A 20,543-nucleotide genomic window follows, 5' to 3' on the forward strand; every position below is an offset into this window, starting at 1 on the left:
CAAAGGCTGCTGGAGGTTCTCCAAATCCCCCAAACCAGCCTTTATTGTCTATTACAAGCGAGCAGCTCAGGGCTAAGTGTGGTCTACCATCCTTGAGGGAACACCGAAGCAGCACAACATCCTGCACGGCAGCACTGCTGAGCTGCCAGGTCTGCACTGTGCATCTCTACATGGTGCAGAAATTCAACACTGATCACACCAGTCTATTGGACAAATGTTGCCAGTTTTCTGCAGTGGGATTCACTTAGATAACGGGCAGCTGAGTCAAACTGAGTCCATCTTGCTTGGTTTTGCTGGAATTCTTTCCATTTAGAAGAGGTTTGGGCTTTGGGGGTTGTTTATTTGTTTTGAAATGTTAGGGCCATTCTCTGTAGCTTGCAGCACGTTGTGTACTAGGAACAACCTGCAGCATCAGGGTGGGTCAAGGGAGCCTTAGGCTGTCCTATCGCAGTCCTACCCTCTTCACATGTGGCCATGTGATGAGCTACCAAAGACGGTGGGTCAAGCTAAAAATCAATCATTTCTCTTTGTAGGCTTGGTTTTCAGGCAGATCCGGAAGTGGCCACATGAGCACTGGCACAAGAAAGAGAACGGAAATATGTGATTGGGAATGGAAAAGGAGATGAGGCTGTGTCAGCCTGTCAGGTAAGCTGAAGATCTTGCAGAACTGCCCAGGAAGTGAGGCTAATTGTTACCTTCTCCTTGGCAGAAGTCAGATTTCTCACTGCACTCTCAAATTTCATTATCGTGGAGTAGGGAAGAAACTAAGCCCAGAAATATCAGTAGGACATTGGTTCCTTCAATGCACTGTTGAAAGAAACAGAACCTGCACGTAAACAGGTTCACATGCACATGCACATTCCTGGTGGTACTGGAAGAACTATTATGTAGACAAAGCTCTGAACTAAATGAAAAATCCGAACACATGATCTTGCCCTTAGAAATACAACCTTGTATTTGTTCATCAAGTTTATACGCTGGGAATAGCTCAGTTCACTCATAATTGTCATGCCTGTAAACTTAAAAGAGTTCTTATTAACAGGTTTCTTTGGAGCAACACAGGAGTCCAAATACCTTCCTGAGATGTGGTCAGGGAGCTGTACTCTTTAAATGTAATATGCCACATCTCTCAGCAAAGTGAGAAACCTGGAAGTAACAGCTTTCTGACCGTGGCATGCCATTTAGGTGCGCTGTACTGCTGAACTGAATCATCTGCCATGTGTTAGAAAAATGCTTTTACTGAAGAGTTACAGAAGAGAGTGGACAAATATGTTGTTCCAGTGCAGTTTTATGATCATAAAAGTTATATACCCAATAGGCATCTGCCAGTGAGGAAATCCACCCATTGGGATATGACCTATCTCAGCTAAGAAGGATGCTATTTTGCCAAGGTGAGGCACACCCACTCTCCTGCTTTTGACCATGAGGTGCTAGGGAAAACTGGACCGGAAGATGTGCACTCCTGCATCAAGTGAGCCTGACACTCATCCAACAGTCTTTGCAGTTACAGTGGTGCACACAGCATATGGGCTCCCTCATGTGGATCTCCAAAGAGGTACCAGAGAATGACCACATCTGTACAGATCAGGAGTGCTGCAACTGGGGAAGATGCCACCCAACCTGCTCTGAAGAAGGACTCTCCCACAGACCTTCCCCAGTGCATAGGAAAGCAGATCCCTTTTGTGGTCCTCTCAAGGTGAAGAGGAAAAGGACACACTGCTGTCTAGACAATAAGATTATCCAACATATATTTTCAAACTTTTAAATTTTTGAGAAAAAGGGTTCCTTCTTGCTATTACTTTCTACCATTTCAGTCTTTTCTCTTTAAGGAAATAGAGGAAATGCTACACAATAACCTCTTGTTTTAACATAAAGTTTAGAGAAGTCTCACAGTATCAAGTTAAACAGTCAAAAATGAAACAATACAATAAATAATGCTGTAAATACAAACTAAACTGTCTCTCCTTGTTCTCATAATACATAAAAGCTCATTAAGTGTATGACCTCATGCTAATTCTCAACTATGAAACACAGCATCTTGTGGCTTCTTCTAAAACCATAAATCTTACAGTGCCAAAGAGCTGGTACCATTGTGGATTTTGTGAAGACCTGACAGGAGGGCCTGATTTCCCAAAGGTACTGAGGACCTGCAGCTCTTCTCAATATGAATGGCTCTTGTAAATGCTGAATAGCCTTTAAAAACTGCTTGAAAATAAAGTCAACCATAGACATTACTATTCAGATACACAATAACCCACATTTACAATCATCCAAACTGTGCAACATAAGACTTCCAGGAGACTAGGGAAAATTGTGCACAAAGACCAACTATCTTAACATAATAGTTTGCTGCTGCAGCCTTTCAATTGTAGCTCACAATCTGAGATACATATGAATTAGATGTGGCAGAAATAGGAATACCAGAACTTACTGACCACAAGATTCATTAGAAATGTTTCTTGGGGAAATATATCTCAAAAAAAAGAAAAAAAAAAAGAAAAAAAAAGTATCAAAGCCAAACCATATTGGTCATATGTAAATATCCATTCATATTTTCAAATGCAAATCTTTAGTAGAAATCTGTTTTCAGAAAAACAATGTTTTAACTGTAGACCATTAACATACTCTTAAAAGATATCAGGTGAACAATGCATCTCAGGCTGAAGGTGCATTTTCCATGTTATACTGAAAGGTATGTCTAGTTAGTGGTTGTGTTTTCAGTTGGCAGGTTTGCACACATTTTAATCTAAGGCTTTTTTCTTTTAGAAAAAAAGAGTCTTTGGATATTTTCTATGCATTGAAAGTGGACAAAGTTCATCTTGTGCTTGCCAGAAATATAACTTTGCCATGGACACTAAATTAAGGACACTGTTACCAGACCTTCTGGCTTATCTGAGAGTCTACATTCAGAAAAAAAGGCATGCTTCACATAAACTTCTCCTGATTATAATCAGAGTAGACTCTTACGTGGTTAAAGTAAAATGTCCCATGAATGTGGCTTGGGTAGCAAAATTAAATTTGCTGTCAAGGTGAAACAGTAATGTGTAAAACAAATGTCAGTGATGCAAACTCTCGTAATTCAGTATCAGTATTGCATCAAATTCTGCTCAGATTGTAAGAAAGGCTTCAGCCCTCTTTCATGTGTCTCACCATGCTTAGGGAAATCCCTTTGGACTGGCTGCCTTCTCCACTTTGTTCCTGAGGAGGAACAACTAAACACAGCTCGTATAGAAGACTGCCAAAACCCTCTCCTCAGAGCAGGGAGAATTAGTTTTCAGATCTTCTTTTGGTTTGATAAGAGTGCTCCTATAAGAATCAAAGGGAGAGGAATCTCACAATATCTTTTTTTTCTCAGAAGAAGAGTGATGGGTGTCCCTTTCCTTCCATCTCGCACAAAAGCTCTCTGCTTCTCACTCTTCATGAGACCTCTGGCCTTGTTCTGGTCTGAACCAGGGGTTTCTCTCACTTTCCGAGTTTCTGTTGGAGTTGTTGTGAATGAGGAGAAAAACAGAGATTTTATGAGAACACAGGCTGAAAGCTCTGTACCTTCAGAGAAGCATTCACCTTACTAGTAAATTTTCAGATTCCTTGCTCTGCATGAATTTAATTGAATGAACCTGCATTGCTTGATTATATTGTACTGGAAGAGAAAACCTCACTCTTGGATGAATAAAAGCCCTATATAAGTAAATTAAATACTCAGAAATGTTTTAAACATTGCAATCACACTATTAAGTTTTAATTAATTGCTGTATAAACAAATCACGGTAACAGTGGCAGCATGGCACCAACTATTAAATTATGAGGGTTACATGACTGCAAATATTTGGCAGGATGATTAAAAAAGGGTCCATTAAATAAGCAGGATGTCCACACTGACAAAAATTCAAATGTGAACTACATCAGTGGGCAGGGTAATGCACAGACTTTGCTCCATCAAAAAAATTCTGCTTATATGTCAAGTAAAAGAGTAAAACCCAAGTGGTTCCTGATGCAATGAAGGCCTCTAACTCCTCTCCAGATGGAGCAATAAAAGCTTCTCCACCCTGTACCTACTACCAGCATGCCATATCTCTGGCTGGAAGGGAACAGTGTACTGGGTCATAAGTTTTCAGCTATGCTCCTTTGTAAATACAGAAATCTGATCATGCCTACTCAATTTGAATAGATGTTCTTGTACAAAACTTGAAGAGGGAGGAGGGGGAAACACCAAGAACAAAAAATGATATAATTGATAGCATGCCCCACTGACAAAATAGTTCTCAACTCCTAATACAACTGTGCCTTTCATCTGTTGCTTGTGATTACAGATCCAGACAGATAACTGTATTTTACCTCTCCTTCATCTCAGACAGATCCTGGTGTGCTCTGTTATGCAACCTGTCTGTTCTCCCTGCTGGTCCCTGCATGGAATCCCACAGGCATGTGGTTACTTGCAGCTATTTGATGTATGTGTGGCTTCACAAGGAAAAATAAATTTGTTTCAACCTAGTAACTCACGTGGGCACTGTTTCAACAGTTCGATTTACTTCCCAGAACCACTGCAAGAAAATGAACTGGCTAAGGCTCAACCTTGGCAAAATGAAAGCAGTGTTTACTGAAGTTTAAAAGGAACAGACTGAAGGTTGTACTCCTTACTGTTCAGCAGACTTGATATTTGTGTGGTTTTTAGTCCCAGATTCCCATTGACTATATCAATATTTTCACATTTACAAGTGGAGAGCAAGTAGAAAACATTGCAGGTAGAGCGTATCATCTCCTGTTCATCAAAAAGTTGTGATTTCTCCGTGCTTGCCTCATGCTCTGAGAAAAAAGAGGTTCATAATCCCACTACTCAAGGCTCTGAACTAGTTCTCTGTTCTGATGTTTATGATGGTCCAACAGCCTGCCCTGTCCTCCGGCCAGCTATTACTGTGAAGGCTGGCTGTGCTGCTGGTGCTGCTGGTCTCTGTGCTTGAGTGCTCAGAGCTGGTGACAGGTCTTCTCATTAGCGGGCTGCTGTTTGGGGAATTTGTTTTCTCTGGTGCTGTGCCAAAACCTAAGGCTGGCAGTCTGCCAGGTTGGATGTCAGGCACATTTATTTCCTTTAGCATTGGTTGAGTTTAGTTGACTGTTTATCCCAGCTAAGGAGGAACTTCAGAGGATTTGTGGGACCAGTTCTGAAAGTGGTGTTTAGTCTCTAAGTTATATATTGAACTATTTGGCAGTGATGGCAGCAAATGCTGGCATAGCTGGAAGGTAATTGCCCTTGTATAGCCTAACAAGATGGATTCCACCAGTTGGTTATAAAACAAAGCAAACTTTCATACAGCTAACCTGCATTTGTTAGATGCAAAAAAAGAAAAAAAAGAAAAAAAAAGAAAAGAAAGAGGACAGAGTTGCTGTTTGGTTGGAACAAATCCATCCAAAAACCTTTGTAAGTCTTTGCTAAGGCATTTCTGTCCTGCAAGTTTCTCTTTTGCAAGTCAGATAGACTAGTCAGCTAACTCTCAGCATTTTTGAGCAGCTAAATGGTCTCCTACAAATGGAATTTAAATAAGCACGTTACAGTGGAATTAAGAAACTGTATTTGGATACTGTATTCTCAGTGCTTCCATAGAGCAGTAGCACTGTCCTTGCTTTATCTATAATAAAGTTCTTTTTCTGCTCTTTTTCTAAGGCAGATTTTGGCTTGCTGCTTTGCTATGATTGTACAAGCCAGTCTCAGTTCATGGTACTGCTGTTTTGTATCCTAGACTCACTAAGAGCAAAAGATTTCTGAGACAAGTGGGAAAATTTGGAGCAAGTAAGATGCCTCCTTTGTGAAGGAGGATCAGGCTAGGCAACATTTAAATAAATCAGAAATACATAAGTCCATAGGACGTGATGGGATTCACCCATGAGACCCACAAGTGCTGAGGAAGCAGGTCAACGTCATTGCAAGGCCACTCTCAGTAATCTTGGAAAGGTCATGGCAATCAGATGAGGTTACTGGGGACTGGAAGAAAGCAAATGTCACTGTCTTCAAGAAGGAAAAGAAAGAGAATATGGAAAACTATAGGCCATTGAGCACCACCTTGATCCTTAGGAAGGTGATGAAACAACTAATCCTGGAAACCATTTCCAGACTTAAGAAGGACAAGAGGATGATTGGGAGTAGACAGCGTAGATTTATGGAGGTAAAATTATGCTTAACCAATCAGACAGCTGTCTATAAATGAGATGACTGCATTGGTGGATGAGGGGAGAGCAGTGGATGTTGTTTATCTCGAATTTAGTGAGGCTTTCAACGCTGTCTTCAATACCTCACAGACAAACTGATGAAGTGCAGGCTAGATAAGTGACCAGTGAGGTGGACTTAAAACTGGCTCAACTGCTGATCTCCAAGGGTTGTGATCAACAGCATAAACTCCAGCTGGAGGCCAGTCACTAATGGTGTCCCCCAGGGACAGTACTGTTTAACATCTTCATTAAAGACCTGGATGATGGGACAGAGTGAATTCTCAGCAAGTTTGCAAATGATACAGAACTGGGAGGAGCAGCTGATACACCAGATGGTTGTGTTGCCAAACAGAAGGACCTCAACAGGCTGGAGAAATGGTCCAACAAGAAATTCATGAAGTTCAGCAAAAGGAAGTGCCAGCTCCAGCACCTGGGGAGTAATAACTTCTTGCACTGTACAAGCTGGGGACTAATTGGCTAGAAAGCAGCTTTGCAGAAAAAGACCTGGAGGTCCTGGTGGACAACAACTTGAACATGAGCCCACAATGCACCCTCATGGGAAATAAAAAGCCAATAGCCTCCTGGGCTGCATTAGGAAGAAAATTGCCACTTGGTTGAGGTAGGTGATCCTTCCCTTCTGCTCAGACTGGAGTACCATGTCCCCAGTAGAAGATATGGACATACTATAGCAAGTCCAGTAAAAGGCCACAAAAATGATTATGGGCTTGGAGCATCTAACATACATGAGGCATGAACTGGGATTGTTCAGCCTGGAGAAGAGAAGGCTCATAGCGGATGCTTATAAATACCTGACAGACGGGTGTGAAGAAGATGGAGTCAGACTCTTCTCAGTGGTATCCAGTGAAATGACAAGAGGCCATGGGCACAAATGAAATACAAGAAATTCCATTTAAGCATTAAAAAGAAAAGTTTTATTGTAAGGGTGACTGTACCAGAACAGGTTGCCCAGAGAGGTTCTGAAGCCTCCATCTTTAGAGATACTTAAAACCTGACTGGACACAGCTGTGAGCAACCTGCTCTAGTTGACCTCGCTTTGAAAGCAGGGGTCTGTGACAGGTGATCTCCACAGGTCCCTTCCAACCTCAGTGATTTTGTAATTCTTTTCCTTCGGTGTATCACTGTGGTCTGAATTCCATGCCTCCTATACAAGGCATAGTCACATGCCCCATGGAAGTTTGAAGACTTGTCTGTTTTTCTCTACTTTAGTTCTTCCTTCTATGAATTAAGTGTAAAGGAAGAGATGAGTCTTTTGCAGGTTCTTCTACAGGCTGATAGCCCTCCTCAGAGAGCTGGTGACGCTGTCAGAGGCCCATAGGAGTGTCAGGTCACACACATCAGCTGCCAAGTGCTACCCAAATGGAAAATGCATCCGATCTCAAAGCACATGTATTCATTGAGCTGGACTGCTGTTACTTAAAATGACAGGCTCAGCTCTAATTGTCACAGATAGTCCAGATGTTTTAGTGCATGGATCTGAATGGTATTTTATATGAGAAGAGCCAGTCAGTGAGCACTACATTATTGCATACATTTTATTATAATCACAGTTAATGACAACTAAGATTTCAAAATATCTATATTCACAAACCAAGTAAAAGGGAGAAAAAAAAGCAAATTTAACCATGTATGCAACAACTTACCAAAACTGTGATTTTATGTATCTTCAATTTACCTTACAATTTTCTAAAAAGCTTTCTGCAAAATATAAAATACCAATAAAACTCTCTTCTGTTATGTACAGCTCAGTACAAACTATCTACTGAAATGTACACTTGCATCCTAAGACATCTACCCAGTTTTATTCATAAAATTAATTGCACAGAACCCTGTGTGTTTTGTTGTGAAAAGATTGAGGATTGTAATGCAATTTTCAGTTCTCTGTTGTACAGTTTGTATGACTGAGTTATCCACTATGTCTGGGCTACTGTCTGATATAAGACGTTCCCTGAAGCTTAAATAAAAAAAAAGAAAAAGGCAATCAACAAAAATTCAGCCTGGTTGAACAACAGAATAAAAAAGACTAATAGAAATAAAACAAGATCCTGTAAAAGGTGAAATTTGTGTGCAAAAAGTAAAATAAAAAAGGATAAGCTCTGGCAAGCTAAACGGAAAGCCACAAACCAGAAAAGGTTTTGAGATGAAATTTCTTGAAGACTTTAGAACTATGAATAAAATGTTTTGAAATGCTTCAGAAGGAAAAAGTTGCCAGGTCAGTGAGGATGACAGCTGAGGATGGTGCAAATAAGACCCTGATGAAGAAGACAAGGCAAGCCCCAAAACAGATAAATGAATATTTTGCATTTGTGTTCATGAAGGAGAAGCTAAGCAGATTCTCACACTAGAAATTTGCTTTACGAAGCCCAAGGAATTGTTGCAGACTGAAGTAGCAGCAGCAGAGTTTTGGCAGGTTGGGGGGGGGAAATTATAACAAATTGCTAGGAACAGCTGCTGCCACCCAAGAATTTTGAAGTATTCAATTATTAAATTGCAGAGATCCCAGCTGCTAGGACAAAACTTATCTAAAGTTATCTAACTTATCTAAAACTTACCTAAATTTAACTAATCTTGATATTACAGGAAGGTAGCAAGAATGACACCAATTTTTGAACAAGGCTCCAGTAGGGGCTTGGACAGTTGATGACTACAAGGTCTGAAATCTGTTCTAAGCAGAAGAGTATAATCAATAAACATTCAACTAAACATGATATCTAGGGAAGGCTCAATAAAACTTTGGCAGGGACCAGCCTTATCTCAGGCTTTCAGAAGTGTCAAAAACTATGTAGGTAAGAGTGATCTGGTCAGTACAGCACAGTTAAATTTCCATAGAGCTTTTCATAAGCTCACAGATCAAAGCTTCCAAAAGACGCTAAGCTGTCTTGGGTAAGAGGGAAGCCTTCTTGTGGATTCATACCTGGTGACAACTGGCCAGTTCTATAAACGGTCTGTAAGTCATCGGCATTCACAATGATGAGAGTTTACTAACGGGATCCATGAAGAACTGCACTCTTCAAAATATTCATAATAATTGTAGAAAAGGGAGTGAATAATGAGTTGGAAAAGTTTACTAATATCAGAGAGGTCACAACTAAAGCTATCTGTGAAGGGAAGGCTGATATGATACCAAGTGCCTGGTTAGTCAACCATGCATAAAAGCTGATGTTGATAAATGTGAAGCAACACACACGGGAAAACTGTGAAAAATAATGAGGTATTTTAAATTAACTATAATTATTACCCAGGAAATAATGCTCTGATGATTATGGTTGGTTCCCTGAGAAGATCAGTTTAGTGCTGAGGAGTGGTTAAATGGGGAAATGGAACATGAGAACTCTCAGGAAAGCTGTAGAAAGCAAAATAGAAAACATTGTCATGTCCTTACAAATCTGGTGGGTCTAGTGCTTGAATACTAAGTTTGAGTTTGGTCAACCTTCCTTAAAAGAAGATAGATGTTGTAAAGCTATAAATAGAAAAGGCTCAGAGAAGGATAAGAAGAATGATCAGAGGAATGGAGAGGCCTGTATAATAAAAGACAAAGATTTGCATGCCCCAGGGAATATAAGGAGGTGTCTAATTAATACACCAAATCAAATTATTAAGTTAAAAGCAAAAAGAAAAGCAGTTTTGCACAACACCTAAAACCCTGTAGAAGCTATTGGTCTCTGTACCCATCTCCTCCCAAATGCCAAACCACATCACAGTGGTACCTCCATTTTCCTCAGCTGTCTTCTGCATTTCTTAACTCTTCCAGCAGTATCTGTGCAGGATGACTCTGGAGGTATCAGCGACTTCTGATGCCATCACCAGAATACTGACTACTTGAAGCCACCCACCTCCACAAAACAACCTTTTTATTTTTGATCTTCTTGATCAAGTTATGGATAATGTTCACTCCACATTATGTTCACTCCACAAGACTGATGGGACTGTGAGGAATGGAATCCTGTGGGAATTTAGCCCATAAGAGAACAGTATCAATCAGAAAATCTTAGAAAGCTGATCTTAATGTTATTTTTGTGGTATCTCTTTAGGAGGAAAGTCCAGGCTGTACAAAAACGAAATGATTTTGTTAAAATAAACAAAACAAATAAGTAGAGTAAGTTTGGATTGTTTGAGAAGATCAGAAAACACAAGTCTGGTCATTTAAAAGGCTGTGTGTCCCATATCCTAATGACATCAAACTCTGTAGGAGTCAAAAGTCTTAACAACGTCATGGGAGATAACACATCGTAGGAGTCTGTAAAGACACCTCAGAATAACTAAGATGCTCAGTATGTAAGAAGTACCATCACCATGAGGTGCCACAAGAGGTAAATGAGACTACGATCTTTCAGATTTAAAGCACTGGTTTTGAATATTTACGTAACTAGTTTCTATTACTTTCTTAGAAGGGAAAACATATTTCAACATATTTCAAAACATACTTTAATATACTTGAAAATGGAAAACTCAGAGGATCTCAGGAACTCATTGCTCTGAGCTAAAGTAAAGAAAATAGTTAAAATTAAATTCAACATGATCCAAGTACCTAATATGTATCAGTGTTTTGAAAATCCCGGATCACATCGTATTCCAGACATCTGGGCCTGACTTACAGACACTGGGAGTATTTTATGTACATTGGACACTTTACTAGAAGCAAGTCATTCATACTTGACCCAAAGTTTAGCTACCCCAAAAGCTCTTTGGAAAGCGTGACACCAAAATAAGTTCTTAAATACATTAAGAAATTCTTCCAGTCAGTTCTTATTACAATTAGTTCTTTTTCTTTTCTTTTCTTTTTTTTTTTTTTAATTCTATGGCATTACTTGTAATGTTATTAACTTTAGAGCCCCAGAACGTACTTAGAAACTGTCTGTAAAAAAGAGGTGATATTGACAGAAAAATTTTCATTTCCAAAGAGAAGAGGAAAGCAAAACATCTTGGATTTTATATTTCAGAAAAACTATTGGCAATATGGAGAGAAATCCGTATGTTTTTACAAAATATAGTCTAGAAGTTTGGGGTGTCCTGTGAGTTCCAGTACTTTTCAACAGTTACGTTGTACAATGCAACTACTACTGTAAAAGTAGTGGAAATATTTTATTACTTAAGCTTTTTTGTTAAAAATGTATTAGTATATTTATAGAACGGATGAACAACAAAAATCTTGAAGAAGGATTTATTTAACACAGCTTTACACTGCTGTGTAAAAAGAATAATTGTGTAGTTTACACATATACCATGTAAATTACTATGGAAACCAGATGTAGCTTACACTACAAGGTGCCTTGTAACTCATCTCTGATGACCAATAAACCTCCCTCCCCTTTTCTTCTTGGCAAAACTTTGAGAAACTTTACTGCTGTTTTCTATCAGCAGATCCAACAGATGGCTGGCACATGCCTGCTTTACTAAGTGAAGTAGGATCTCTACAGCATTACTTCGATCCCTGGTGGCATGTCCACAACACTGAGATGCAAAATACCACAGCCAAACAGAATCTGAATATTAAAAGTTTGGAGCTGTGCTTTCAATATGAGAATCCCATCTAAGAATTATGCTCGCAGTATGTAAACATCTTCACATTTCACATTGAAATTTCGGTACAGAGGTCAAAAAACAAAGTATTTCCTCTGTTTGGTGACATGAAACCACAGTGAAGGTACTACTGTAAATCTCAAAAGTGCAAGTTTGTGCAATTGCATTGACCCAGCTTCCAAAACAACCATAGTGAACTGTGCACATTAGACATTTTCTTAAGTTGAAAAGTCCCACTGTGTCATTGGGTATGAATAAGAGTTACAAAAAGTTCAGCAGCTTCTTTGAAGAAAACTTCAGTAGTTCCTTTGAAGACACAGTTGTTTTGCAATTCACCATCCTTGGTTTTCTTTTAGTTTATTAAGGAAGGAGTAGTGTTTGAAAGGAGCTCCCCATTGTACGACAATGACTGGTCTTACTAGTTTTCCTCGGGACAGGGAAAATTAAACTCCTGGCAGAGCTGGAAATTCCATTTTTCTGTCACTGTCAGGCTATGTCTAAGCAAGAAGAGTAATTCCAAAGAGAGCAATTGAGCTATTTTGACTGATGGTAACATTGCTGAGATCAGAACTACCTCCAAGAGCCGTAATTTTATACCCTTTCCTAACCTCTACTTTACAATACAGAAATGATGCTAGTAAACATACTGCTGACATGTATTCCCCAACTCTCCCTAAAGAGATGGGCATCTTTCTGCTTTACTTGTGGTTAGCAATAGCTCTTTGATCTGAAGCGACCCAGCCTTTCCAGTAGCACAGGCCCAACTGCATCTAAAAAAGGCCCCGAGGACTACACGCTGGAGTGCCCCCCTTATCTCCTGACACTTGCTCTGGTCTTGTGACCCGAAGCACCATTAGTCTGCTGGCATTTCCCCAGCACCCGATCAAACTGTGCACACAGGCACATCTCCTGTCGTAGGGGAGGACTACTCCTGTCATACCACCAAAAGATGCGCATCCTGGAGCACATGCCTGGACGTATTTTTGCCGTATAATATGCATGAAATATCCACATGCTGTAAGATAAACACATGCACCTTCCTGTCACGTGGATCAATTGCCGTTCGCGCACCAGCACACAACTGAGTATTCAGATGTCATGCAATGGACACACATCCAGCCATGCAAAAGGAGAGGAGCCATGGGGCACTCATCAAAGCTGGAAGTTGGAAGCAAGCTTCTACAAAAATTTACCTGACCCCAAACACTTCTCCTACATCTGAAGGAAAGAAGGCCACCTGGACAGGTTGTGGACTAGATGGACTGTTTTGTGGATCAGGCCAGAGATTGCTACAGACCAAAAATTACAACTTGCTCTTTGGTTCCTTTCTTTCATGTCCCATCTATTAAATCAACTCAGCTGCTGCTTTATCATAGAATTATGAGCACTTGCTTCCTTTGGACTGATTAATCTTATATATATATATATATCGTTCTTCCCACTAATACTCACATGTTCGCTTAAATTTATACTTAAATTTATTGCCAGCAGAAGTCCCACTGAAAGTTAAGTATGCATACTGATGTTTCTGAATTTAGAGCTTGAATACTTGCCATACGTTCTTCAGTATTGTAGAAATGATATTATCACTGTAATCTTTGGAACCCTTCACTGGTGGAGGGAGTGAAACATGCTGTAGCACTAGTTAGCATAATAGGATCTATTCCTCTCCCACAGAGAAATCTCTGAAAGCAGTCTTCCCCACTCCTTACATTCAGAGGACAAGACTCCCCAAATTCATTATTCTCTCTCTCTCTCTCTTTTTTTTTTTTTGCAAAAAAAAACCCCACACAGAATGAGAGCCTGAAGCAACACAAGCGACTTCTAGTGGTTACACAGATGTATGCTGCGTACTATACATTGCCACTGGATTTTTTTTTTAACTTTGCAAAACAGAAAGACGCTTTATATCTGCCAGTTTACCCAGATGATGTTTTTTTTTTCTAAACAAAAATATATCAGTCCTGCTCTGCACTATCCTATAGCCTTCTCAGTACCCGTGTCTCATCTTGACTTCACCGGGAAAAGTAGGTATTCAGCACCTCCAGAGTATTAAATTTTGGGTTTACCCTAATATTTCCTAATAAATTAATTAGGACTAATGGATTAGCAACTAAAGGTTTTCTTTGGTTCATATTTTCTATTGAAAATTACTTTAAATTTTCCTTTACCATACAGACAATTTTGCACTTGTAGTGGTTCCAGGACACACAGACCACAGTACTGGAAACATAACTTCTAAATGTAGTGGAATTTTACCATTTCAACTTCAATTTACATAGAATACAGGTATAATATAATCTTTAAAAAGTTCCTTTCAATAGACATATTTGAACTAATATGTAGACACAGGCAGCAGTGCAGCACGAAGAAGCATGGCCAGCCTCCAGGCTGGACCATCTATCGCCTTGCATTATTATTTACCCTAGGATCAGGTAGCTGTGAACTACCCACAGGATATTTATACCTGCTTTGCACAGGTTTAACAGGGGTGCAAGGTGCTTGGCAGGAGAGGCTAAACCTTACATTGCTGGATATCCTGCAATAGCATGGTTAGGAGCTGTGCAGTGACATAGGAAAGATCTCCTGTGTCTACCCAGGAGAAGCCTGATATCTGCAGACCCAAAAAGGGTCTATCCACTGCCAGAGGCTATGGCACACACTATTGCCAGTGCCTGAAAGTTTGGAGCCCTTGAGAAACATCTTCGGATCTCTTTGGTGGGTTTGGTTGGTAAGAGGTCTATAAAGCATAAAACACAAGATGCTCACAGAAGAAATGGTTTCAGTTAAGATATATCAAAAACACTATGCCAATAACTGTTGTTGCCCTATGGACTACAAAAAATACTCATGCCTGCTTCTATCCTTTCTCATCAGGTAAAAGGTTGGGTGGGATAGAGACTGTAAGTGCCCTGGTTTCCGCAGAGGACCACAAGAACTGTGGATAACAGCAGCTGTACTCAAACACCTCCAAGGAAGGCAAGGAACAACAGTATTGTTTGTGCTTCCAAAAAGTAGACATTTTCTCACAGATGTTAAGTATAGTTTTTCCCCACCACAGAGTTGAGAATCTTTCCTTAGCTTAGGGCTGCTGGTTGAAATCCTTCTCTTCATCTGCACACCAGCATAAGTATTCAAATATCCACAGCTGTAAGACCAGAGTGCCAAAGTTAATAAAGATTATATACACAGATGCAGTTGTAAGGGGAAACTACATGGGACTATAAAATCTCCAAATGAAGAGTGTCTTAGTTTTAACACTTGTTTGACTCATAAATATCTGTAAGTTAACACTGTTTTAGGAACAGAATAGTGTGACAATGTTACTCCAACTATTTCCATATTTCACTTATTAAGAAAGTTTTCTGTAACGGGAGTTCAGCAACTTAGGAAAGCAAAGGAGGAATCACTGGTTAAGCCTCTCTGCCACCGTTCAGCAGGGGCTCCCTCCCACAAGCTGCATCAGGGGGAGCAATTGCTTATGTTGTCTTTGAGCCTGTGACTCTTCCCACTGAAATCAGTATTACAATCTTTTCCTAATGAACTATCCTGTAGGCTGCAAAAGAAGGAGAGCGGGATAAAACAAACAAGGACAAGAGAAGAGGGCTGGGTTCCGCCTAACTTCTCAAGCTCTCTTTCCAAAAAGAGGTATTTTTGTCATGGACAGCAACAGAAGATGATAGAGGCATAGGGCAAGAAATACAATCCTGAAATACACTGATTATTTCTGGTTATTTACATGCCAGCCCTTAATGTATGATACTGTTTTCTCTGTAAAATGAGATTGGAACTTCAATTACTTTGAGCAAGTCACTTAGCCTCTGTGAATAAGTTTTCTGTCTCCCCACTGCCTTTAAAAGAAGCAGAAAAGCATTTCTCAGACTCAAAGGCGCTGTGAAGATAGCAAAAATTATGAGACCCTTTGACAACAACTCAAAGCCAAAGAAGCCCCAGGGATGCAAAGGGTGTCTTTAAGCAACCAAAAACACAACTGAATTTGTGAAGCTGAAATTAGCTGAACAGTGCAACCAATTTTCACCGAACATTTGAGGGCGTACACGGTGGGGTCGAGCTCCAAGGCAGCCCGCGGGCGGCCGAGGCGCGGGGCGGCGCGCGGAGGGAGGTTGCGGAGTTGCGCGGGGCGCGCAGGAGCCGCGGCGCGGCGCGGCCACCTACCCGTCCCGTCGCCTGCCAGGTGAAGTTCATGGCGTGGATGCTGACGGGGATGGCGGGCATCCTCTGCTGCGCTTTCCTGAAGTCGTGGGTGAACGGGGCCATTTTCCCCTCGGACACGATGAGGATATCCTCCTCGAAGCCTGCGAAAGGCAAAGGCGAGGCTGGGCGCGGGGAGCGGCGCGGGGGCGGCCGCGCGCGGAGCGCGCAGGCAGCCGCTTACCGATGAGCAGCCGCGCTTGCTGCGCGCCGATCCACACGTAGAGCGTGTCCGGCTGGCGCGGCGCGGCGCGCAGGCTGCAGAGGCTCAGGGCGCCGCAGAGCAGCGCCGCGCACAGCCGGCTCGCCGGGGCCATGCTCCGCTCGCCGCCGGCTCCCGCTGCGGCTCCCGCTGCGCCTGCGGCTCCGGCTGCGCCTGCCCTCCGCCGCTGCGCGCCGCCGCCGCCCGCGGGGCGGGCCGCGCAGTGCCGCGCAGCACAGCGCCGCGCCGGGGGGCGGGCTCGGGCTCGGGGTCCCGCCGCGGTGGTGCCCGGCGCTTTATCTAGGGCAGAGCCAACTGCCCCACAGGCCTGGGGGCTTCCCCCTCTCCGGCTTCCCCCGAGCTCTCTTGCCCCGTGGCATCTTCCCCGTGTGCCGGTGGGCAGCACCTTCTCCCTCCACATGGTCTTCCCTGGCACCACCTCCCCCTACACCATCTTCCCCATGGGCAGCACTATCTTCCTCCTTGCCGTCTTCCACCAAGCCATCGTCCGCCCATGCCCTCTTCCCTCACATCATCTTTCTCACAGGCCTGTGGGAAGTGCCATCTTCCTCCATGCTATCTCCCCCCATGCCATCTTCCCCAGCACCATCTTCCCCCAAGCTCTCTCTTCTGTGGGCCTGCGGGCAGTGCCATCTCTCCCCACACCATCTTCGCCCACGCCATCTTCCCCAGCACCACCTTCCTCCATGCCATCTTCTCACAGGCCTATGGGCAGTGCCATCTTCCTTCACATCAATGTCTCCCCAGGCCATGGGGGTAGACTACTGACTGGTCCCACATCACCCAGAAGTGGCGTGGGAGGCTGAGGGTAGCATTGGGTTGTGGGCACAGGGAGCAGCCCACTTTGCACCCCAGTGGTCCCTTGGCTTAGCTAGAGCTTCTCTGGCCAATTGGCTTGACAGTGTGGCCCAGCCAAAGCCATGTCGCCTTCCTCTGGTTAGCAAGGAGGTTGTTGCTTTTCTCTTTGGTCACGCTCCTTCCTGTGTCTTGAAGGGCAGTTGCACTCCAGTTTAACTAGGAAAAGGAAAAGCCATGGTGTGGTCAGGCAGTCAGCCCTCTGCTCCCCCAGGGCTTCACGTAACTGCCTGCTCTTGCACACACACCATCAAATGTCGCTACGCAGTGTATGACTGACACCTCCTCTGCCACAGGAAACCTGAGACAGGGACACTGTGCCTTGTACCTGCTGTGCAGGCACATGGTGCTGCTTGCTCCTGCATCCTCCCAGGATTTGTCTTGTGGGGGCACCAGGCAGCACCCTTTGGCAACCCGAGAACTGGAAAGGCACCCTGAAAGAAACTCGTGCCTGCTTGAAGAAATTACATTTGCTAGCACCATCACCTGGTACACACTGCGTTTGAGCTGGGGATCTGAGAAGCATGATGGAAATGGCACGTGTGTGTATTGAGTTGGGGCAAAGACTTCCCAGAGACCATCCACAGTGCTCCAGGGCGTCCGGCAAAGCCAGGCAAAGTGCTTGCGGCTCTGGCAGACCAGACTGCAGAGCCTAGCGCCCAGCCTGGCTGCACCGAGCGGCAGTTCTTCCCCAACGGAAATGGATCACTTTGCTAATCCAGCATTCCTGTAGTAGAATATGTTCTACTCTTTTCTGTTGTTTTTTTGTCTGCTTTGGATTTTATTGTTAAATTTGTCAGACGAGCATAGACGCATAATGGAGAGAGAGACAGACATATCTGCTTACATATAGTACATATGTAAATGGACACATATTCATAAGTATCCTGTAATTATGAAGCAGAACAGTAACAGAAAACTCTTAAGTTTTCTATACAGAAGCACATATAATGCTCCTGTTGCAATGGCATTGTGCACCTCACAGCACTTCCAAATGCTTTTGCTTGCACTTTCACTGCATTTTACGGATGTGGAACTGAGACACAGAGATGAGTGATTTGCACGAGGTTACCTGAGAAACACATTTGCGGGCAAATATAGGAAGTTCTACTAAATCCTCAGAGGGTTCCTGAGTAATGAGCCCAACCAGAAAAGTTTAGCATCCAAAAGCTGAAGTTAGTGTGTTTTCTAACAGAACTCCCACTGCTATCTATAGTTGCTTATGAGATAAGGCTAATTAAATAGCATATGGTTTTTAAAATACATTTTACACTGCCTAGTCATGTGATATTATAATATATATTCATTATAATATATATTCACATGATATTCTTATATATGTTCATGTGCTTATTTCTTAAATGACTATATACACTTACAAGGTTACCTGTAAGTGAGATTACTCCAGAATTGATGTTTTCTGTCTTCTGAGAGCATTTAGCTAGTGCTTGTGCCCTTTCCCTCTCTAAAAGAAGCGAAGGCTGGTTTTCCCTCTCGCGGGTAGCTGCCGGGGGTTTGGGAGTGAGGAGACTCTTGGTGCAAGGTGGCCCTCCACAGGCAAATGCCGCTCACAGCAACTCGCTGAAGGAGTAAAGCTGCCAGTAATGCTTCGGGAACCAAAATCACCTGGAAAGCTCAGCTGAAAGTACACTTTGTAATTCAACCGTCTGCATCGATAGCAATGCTATGTCTTACACTTTTCTAACGATGGCACCGTGCATCCAGCCATAAGTCCGCCTTTTTATGCATGACGGCAGCACTGATTTGACTGTTTCCAAGTTGTGCTGTTTAAAGCGGTGTCCTACCGAAGGAACCATGAACCAAGCTATTTGGTCTTCATTATTAACAAGACATTTTCAAGTGTACCCACAAATACAGGAGTTTCTGTTGCTGTAGTGTTCCCAGTGTGATCTACTTGGACTAATGAGTGACCATATTGCTGATTTTTTTATTAGCTTAGCTTTCTCCTTGATCCCAAGTGCTGAGTGCCTAATTTAATCTTGAATTGACAGAGGCATTGAAAATTGAGATGAGGTAGATACACAAAAGAGCAAAAACGTTTTGTCCGAGCTACGTTTCTTCTAAGCTCTGCATTGCTGGGAGATCACTTGACCTAACAGTACGCATAATTTGCTTGACAGGTATACAAATGAGCAGGTTTGCTCACTGAAGCAGAGAGACTGGGTTTCTCCTGGAGTGGCCTGTGAGCATGTTACCTTCATGCGGGAACACCTCTCTCTCCTCTGGGAGTGGAGCAGCTCTCAGCACCTGAGTCATCCCTACTGACCCCACCATGCACAAGGAAGATGATGGGGTTTAACTTGCATAGTTTGGACTATTGAAAGCAATTTAAAAGGCATTAGGGTACACATCAGAGATTTCATTTTTGATGCATCCTGTTGAATAATCTGATAAATAGGTAGAGAGATTACCTTTCAGTTGATGTTTAAAAAACCATGCTGAAAAAGTTATAACATGTGGATGCTTGAGATATCTGTAATACCGCATATATTATTTTGGATTTGATTTTATGCTCCCAAATAGAAAAATATTTTAATTTTAAAAGTTAAATACATTTAATTTTTCAAAGCTCCATAATACACAAGCAATTTTAAGTTTGTAACTAAATAAAAATGTAGTGGAAAAAATAATACCTAACCTATAAAGCTTTTATAAAGAGGCTAAAATGGGACCTTAGCACAGATGAGAATTTTGTATATTCTAATACAGTTGTTTGCATTGTTATTTATTACGGAAGGGGCTTTCTTAAGATCAGGCAAGGGCAGGGAATTTGAAGGCCATTTGAAGTTCCTTGGCGCAGGATAATTTCTGAAAATGTAATAGTATAATACAAATATCCCCCGACAGTAGTATATACTGCTGAGTAAAGGTTGCAGTAATGATGAACTTGCTGTCTGCGGAAATAAGTAATGACTGAATATTATTCAGTGATTTTGTATTTGTATCTACAGACTGTCTAAGCCCATATGCTCCTCTGCATGCATTCTGACTTGGTGCATTTGTTCTCCAGGTTCATCTACCAAGGCTAAAATGAGCCTAGTACCAGTGCTAAGACCGGCCTGTTGTACTGCTGTGTTCTTCAGCTGAGTCTGTTTCTACCGTAATTCTGCAATGAGATGCATCAAGGATACGGTTTACAAAGCATGCTTTGCGATGTGAAGATCTAGTCAAAAGCTTGTTAAATTTCTTCTTGATCCCTTATTTAAATGCCTTTTTCTCCTAGCTGACATTGCATATTACCTTTTTGATTGACTTGAGAGCCTTCTGAAGAGTGCATCGGAATATACTTGGGAAAACTAACGTTTTGTGGCTCTTTGATGGAATGGAGAACATGCAAGGAAACAGGACTATTTTGTGAATGTGGCTGTCAAGATTTGCTGATGTTCATGGCACTGCATCTATAGCACATTCATGGCCTGGTCTGATATTTATTGTGACTGATAACATCCTCTTCATGACCGTCTTGGAATGAATGAAGGTTTTGAATGATGAT

At 42.1% G+C, this 20,543-nt stretch overlaps 1 protein-coding gene across 1 annotated transcript in view; it reads right to left on the reverse strand.

The window, feature by feature from the left end:
- The window catches only part of WIF1 (WNT inhibitory factor 1), a 46,541-nt gene extending 30,273 nt beyond the window's left edge, over nucleotides 1–16,268 (reverse strand). Inside the window, exons 1-2 of the mRNA XM_062567600.1 lie at nucleotides 16,136–16,268; nucleotides 15,916–16,055 (exon numbers count right to left, since the gene is read on the reverse strand). Coding sequence (XP_062423584.1) covers nucleotides 15,916–16,055; nucleotides 16,136–16,268 — 273 coding nt within the window. The remainder of the gene's footprint in view (nucleotides 1–15,915; nucleotides 16,056–16,135) is intronic.
- Nucleotides 16,269–20,543: the final 4,275 nt, after the last annotated feature.

Source organism: Rhea pennata, chromosome 1, assembly GCF_028389875.1.
Source record: "Rhea pennata isolate bPtePen1 chromosome 1, bPtePen1.pri, whole genome shotgun sequence".
Taxonomy (NCBI): Eukaryota; Metazoa; Chordata; class Aves; order Rheiformes; family Rheidae; genus Rhea; species Rhea pennata.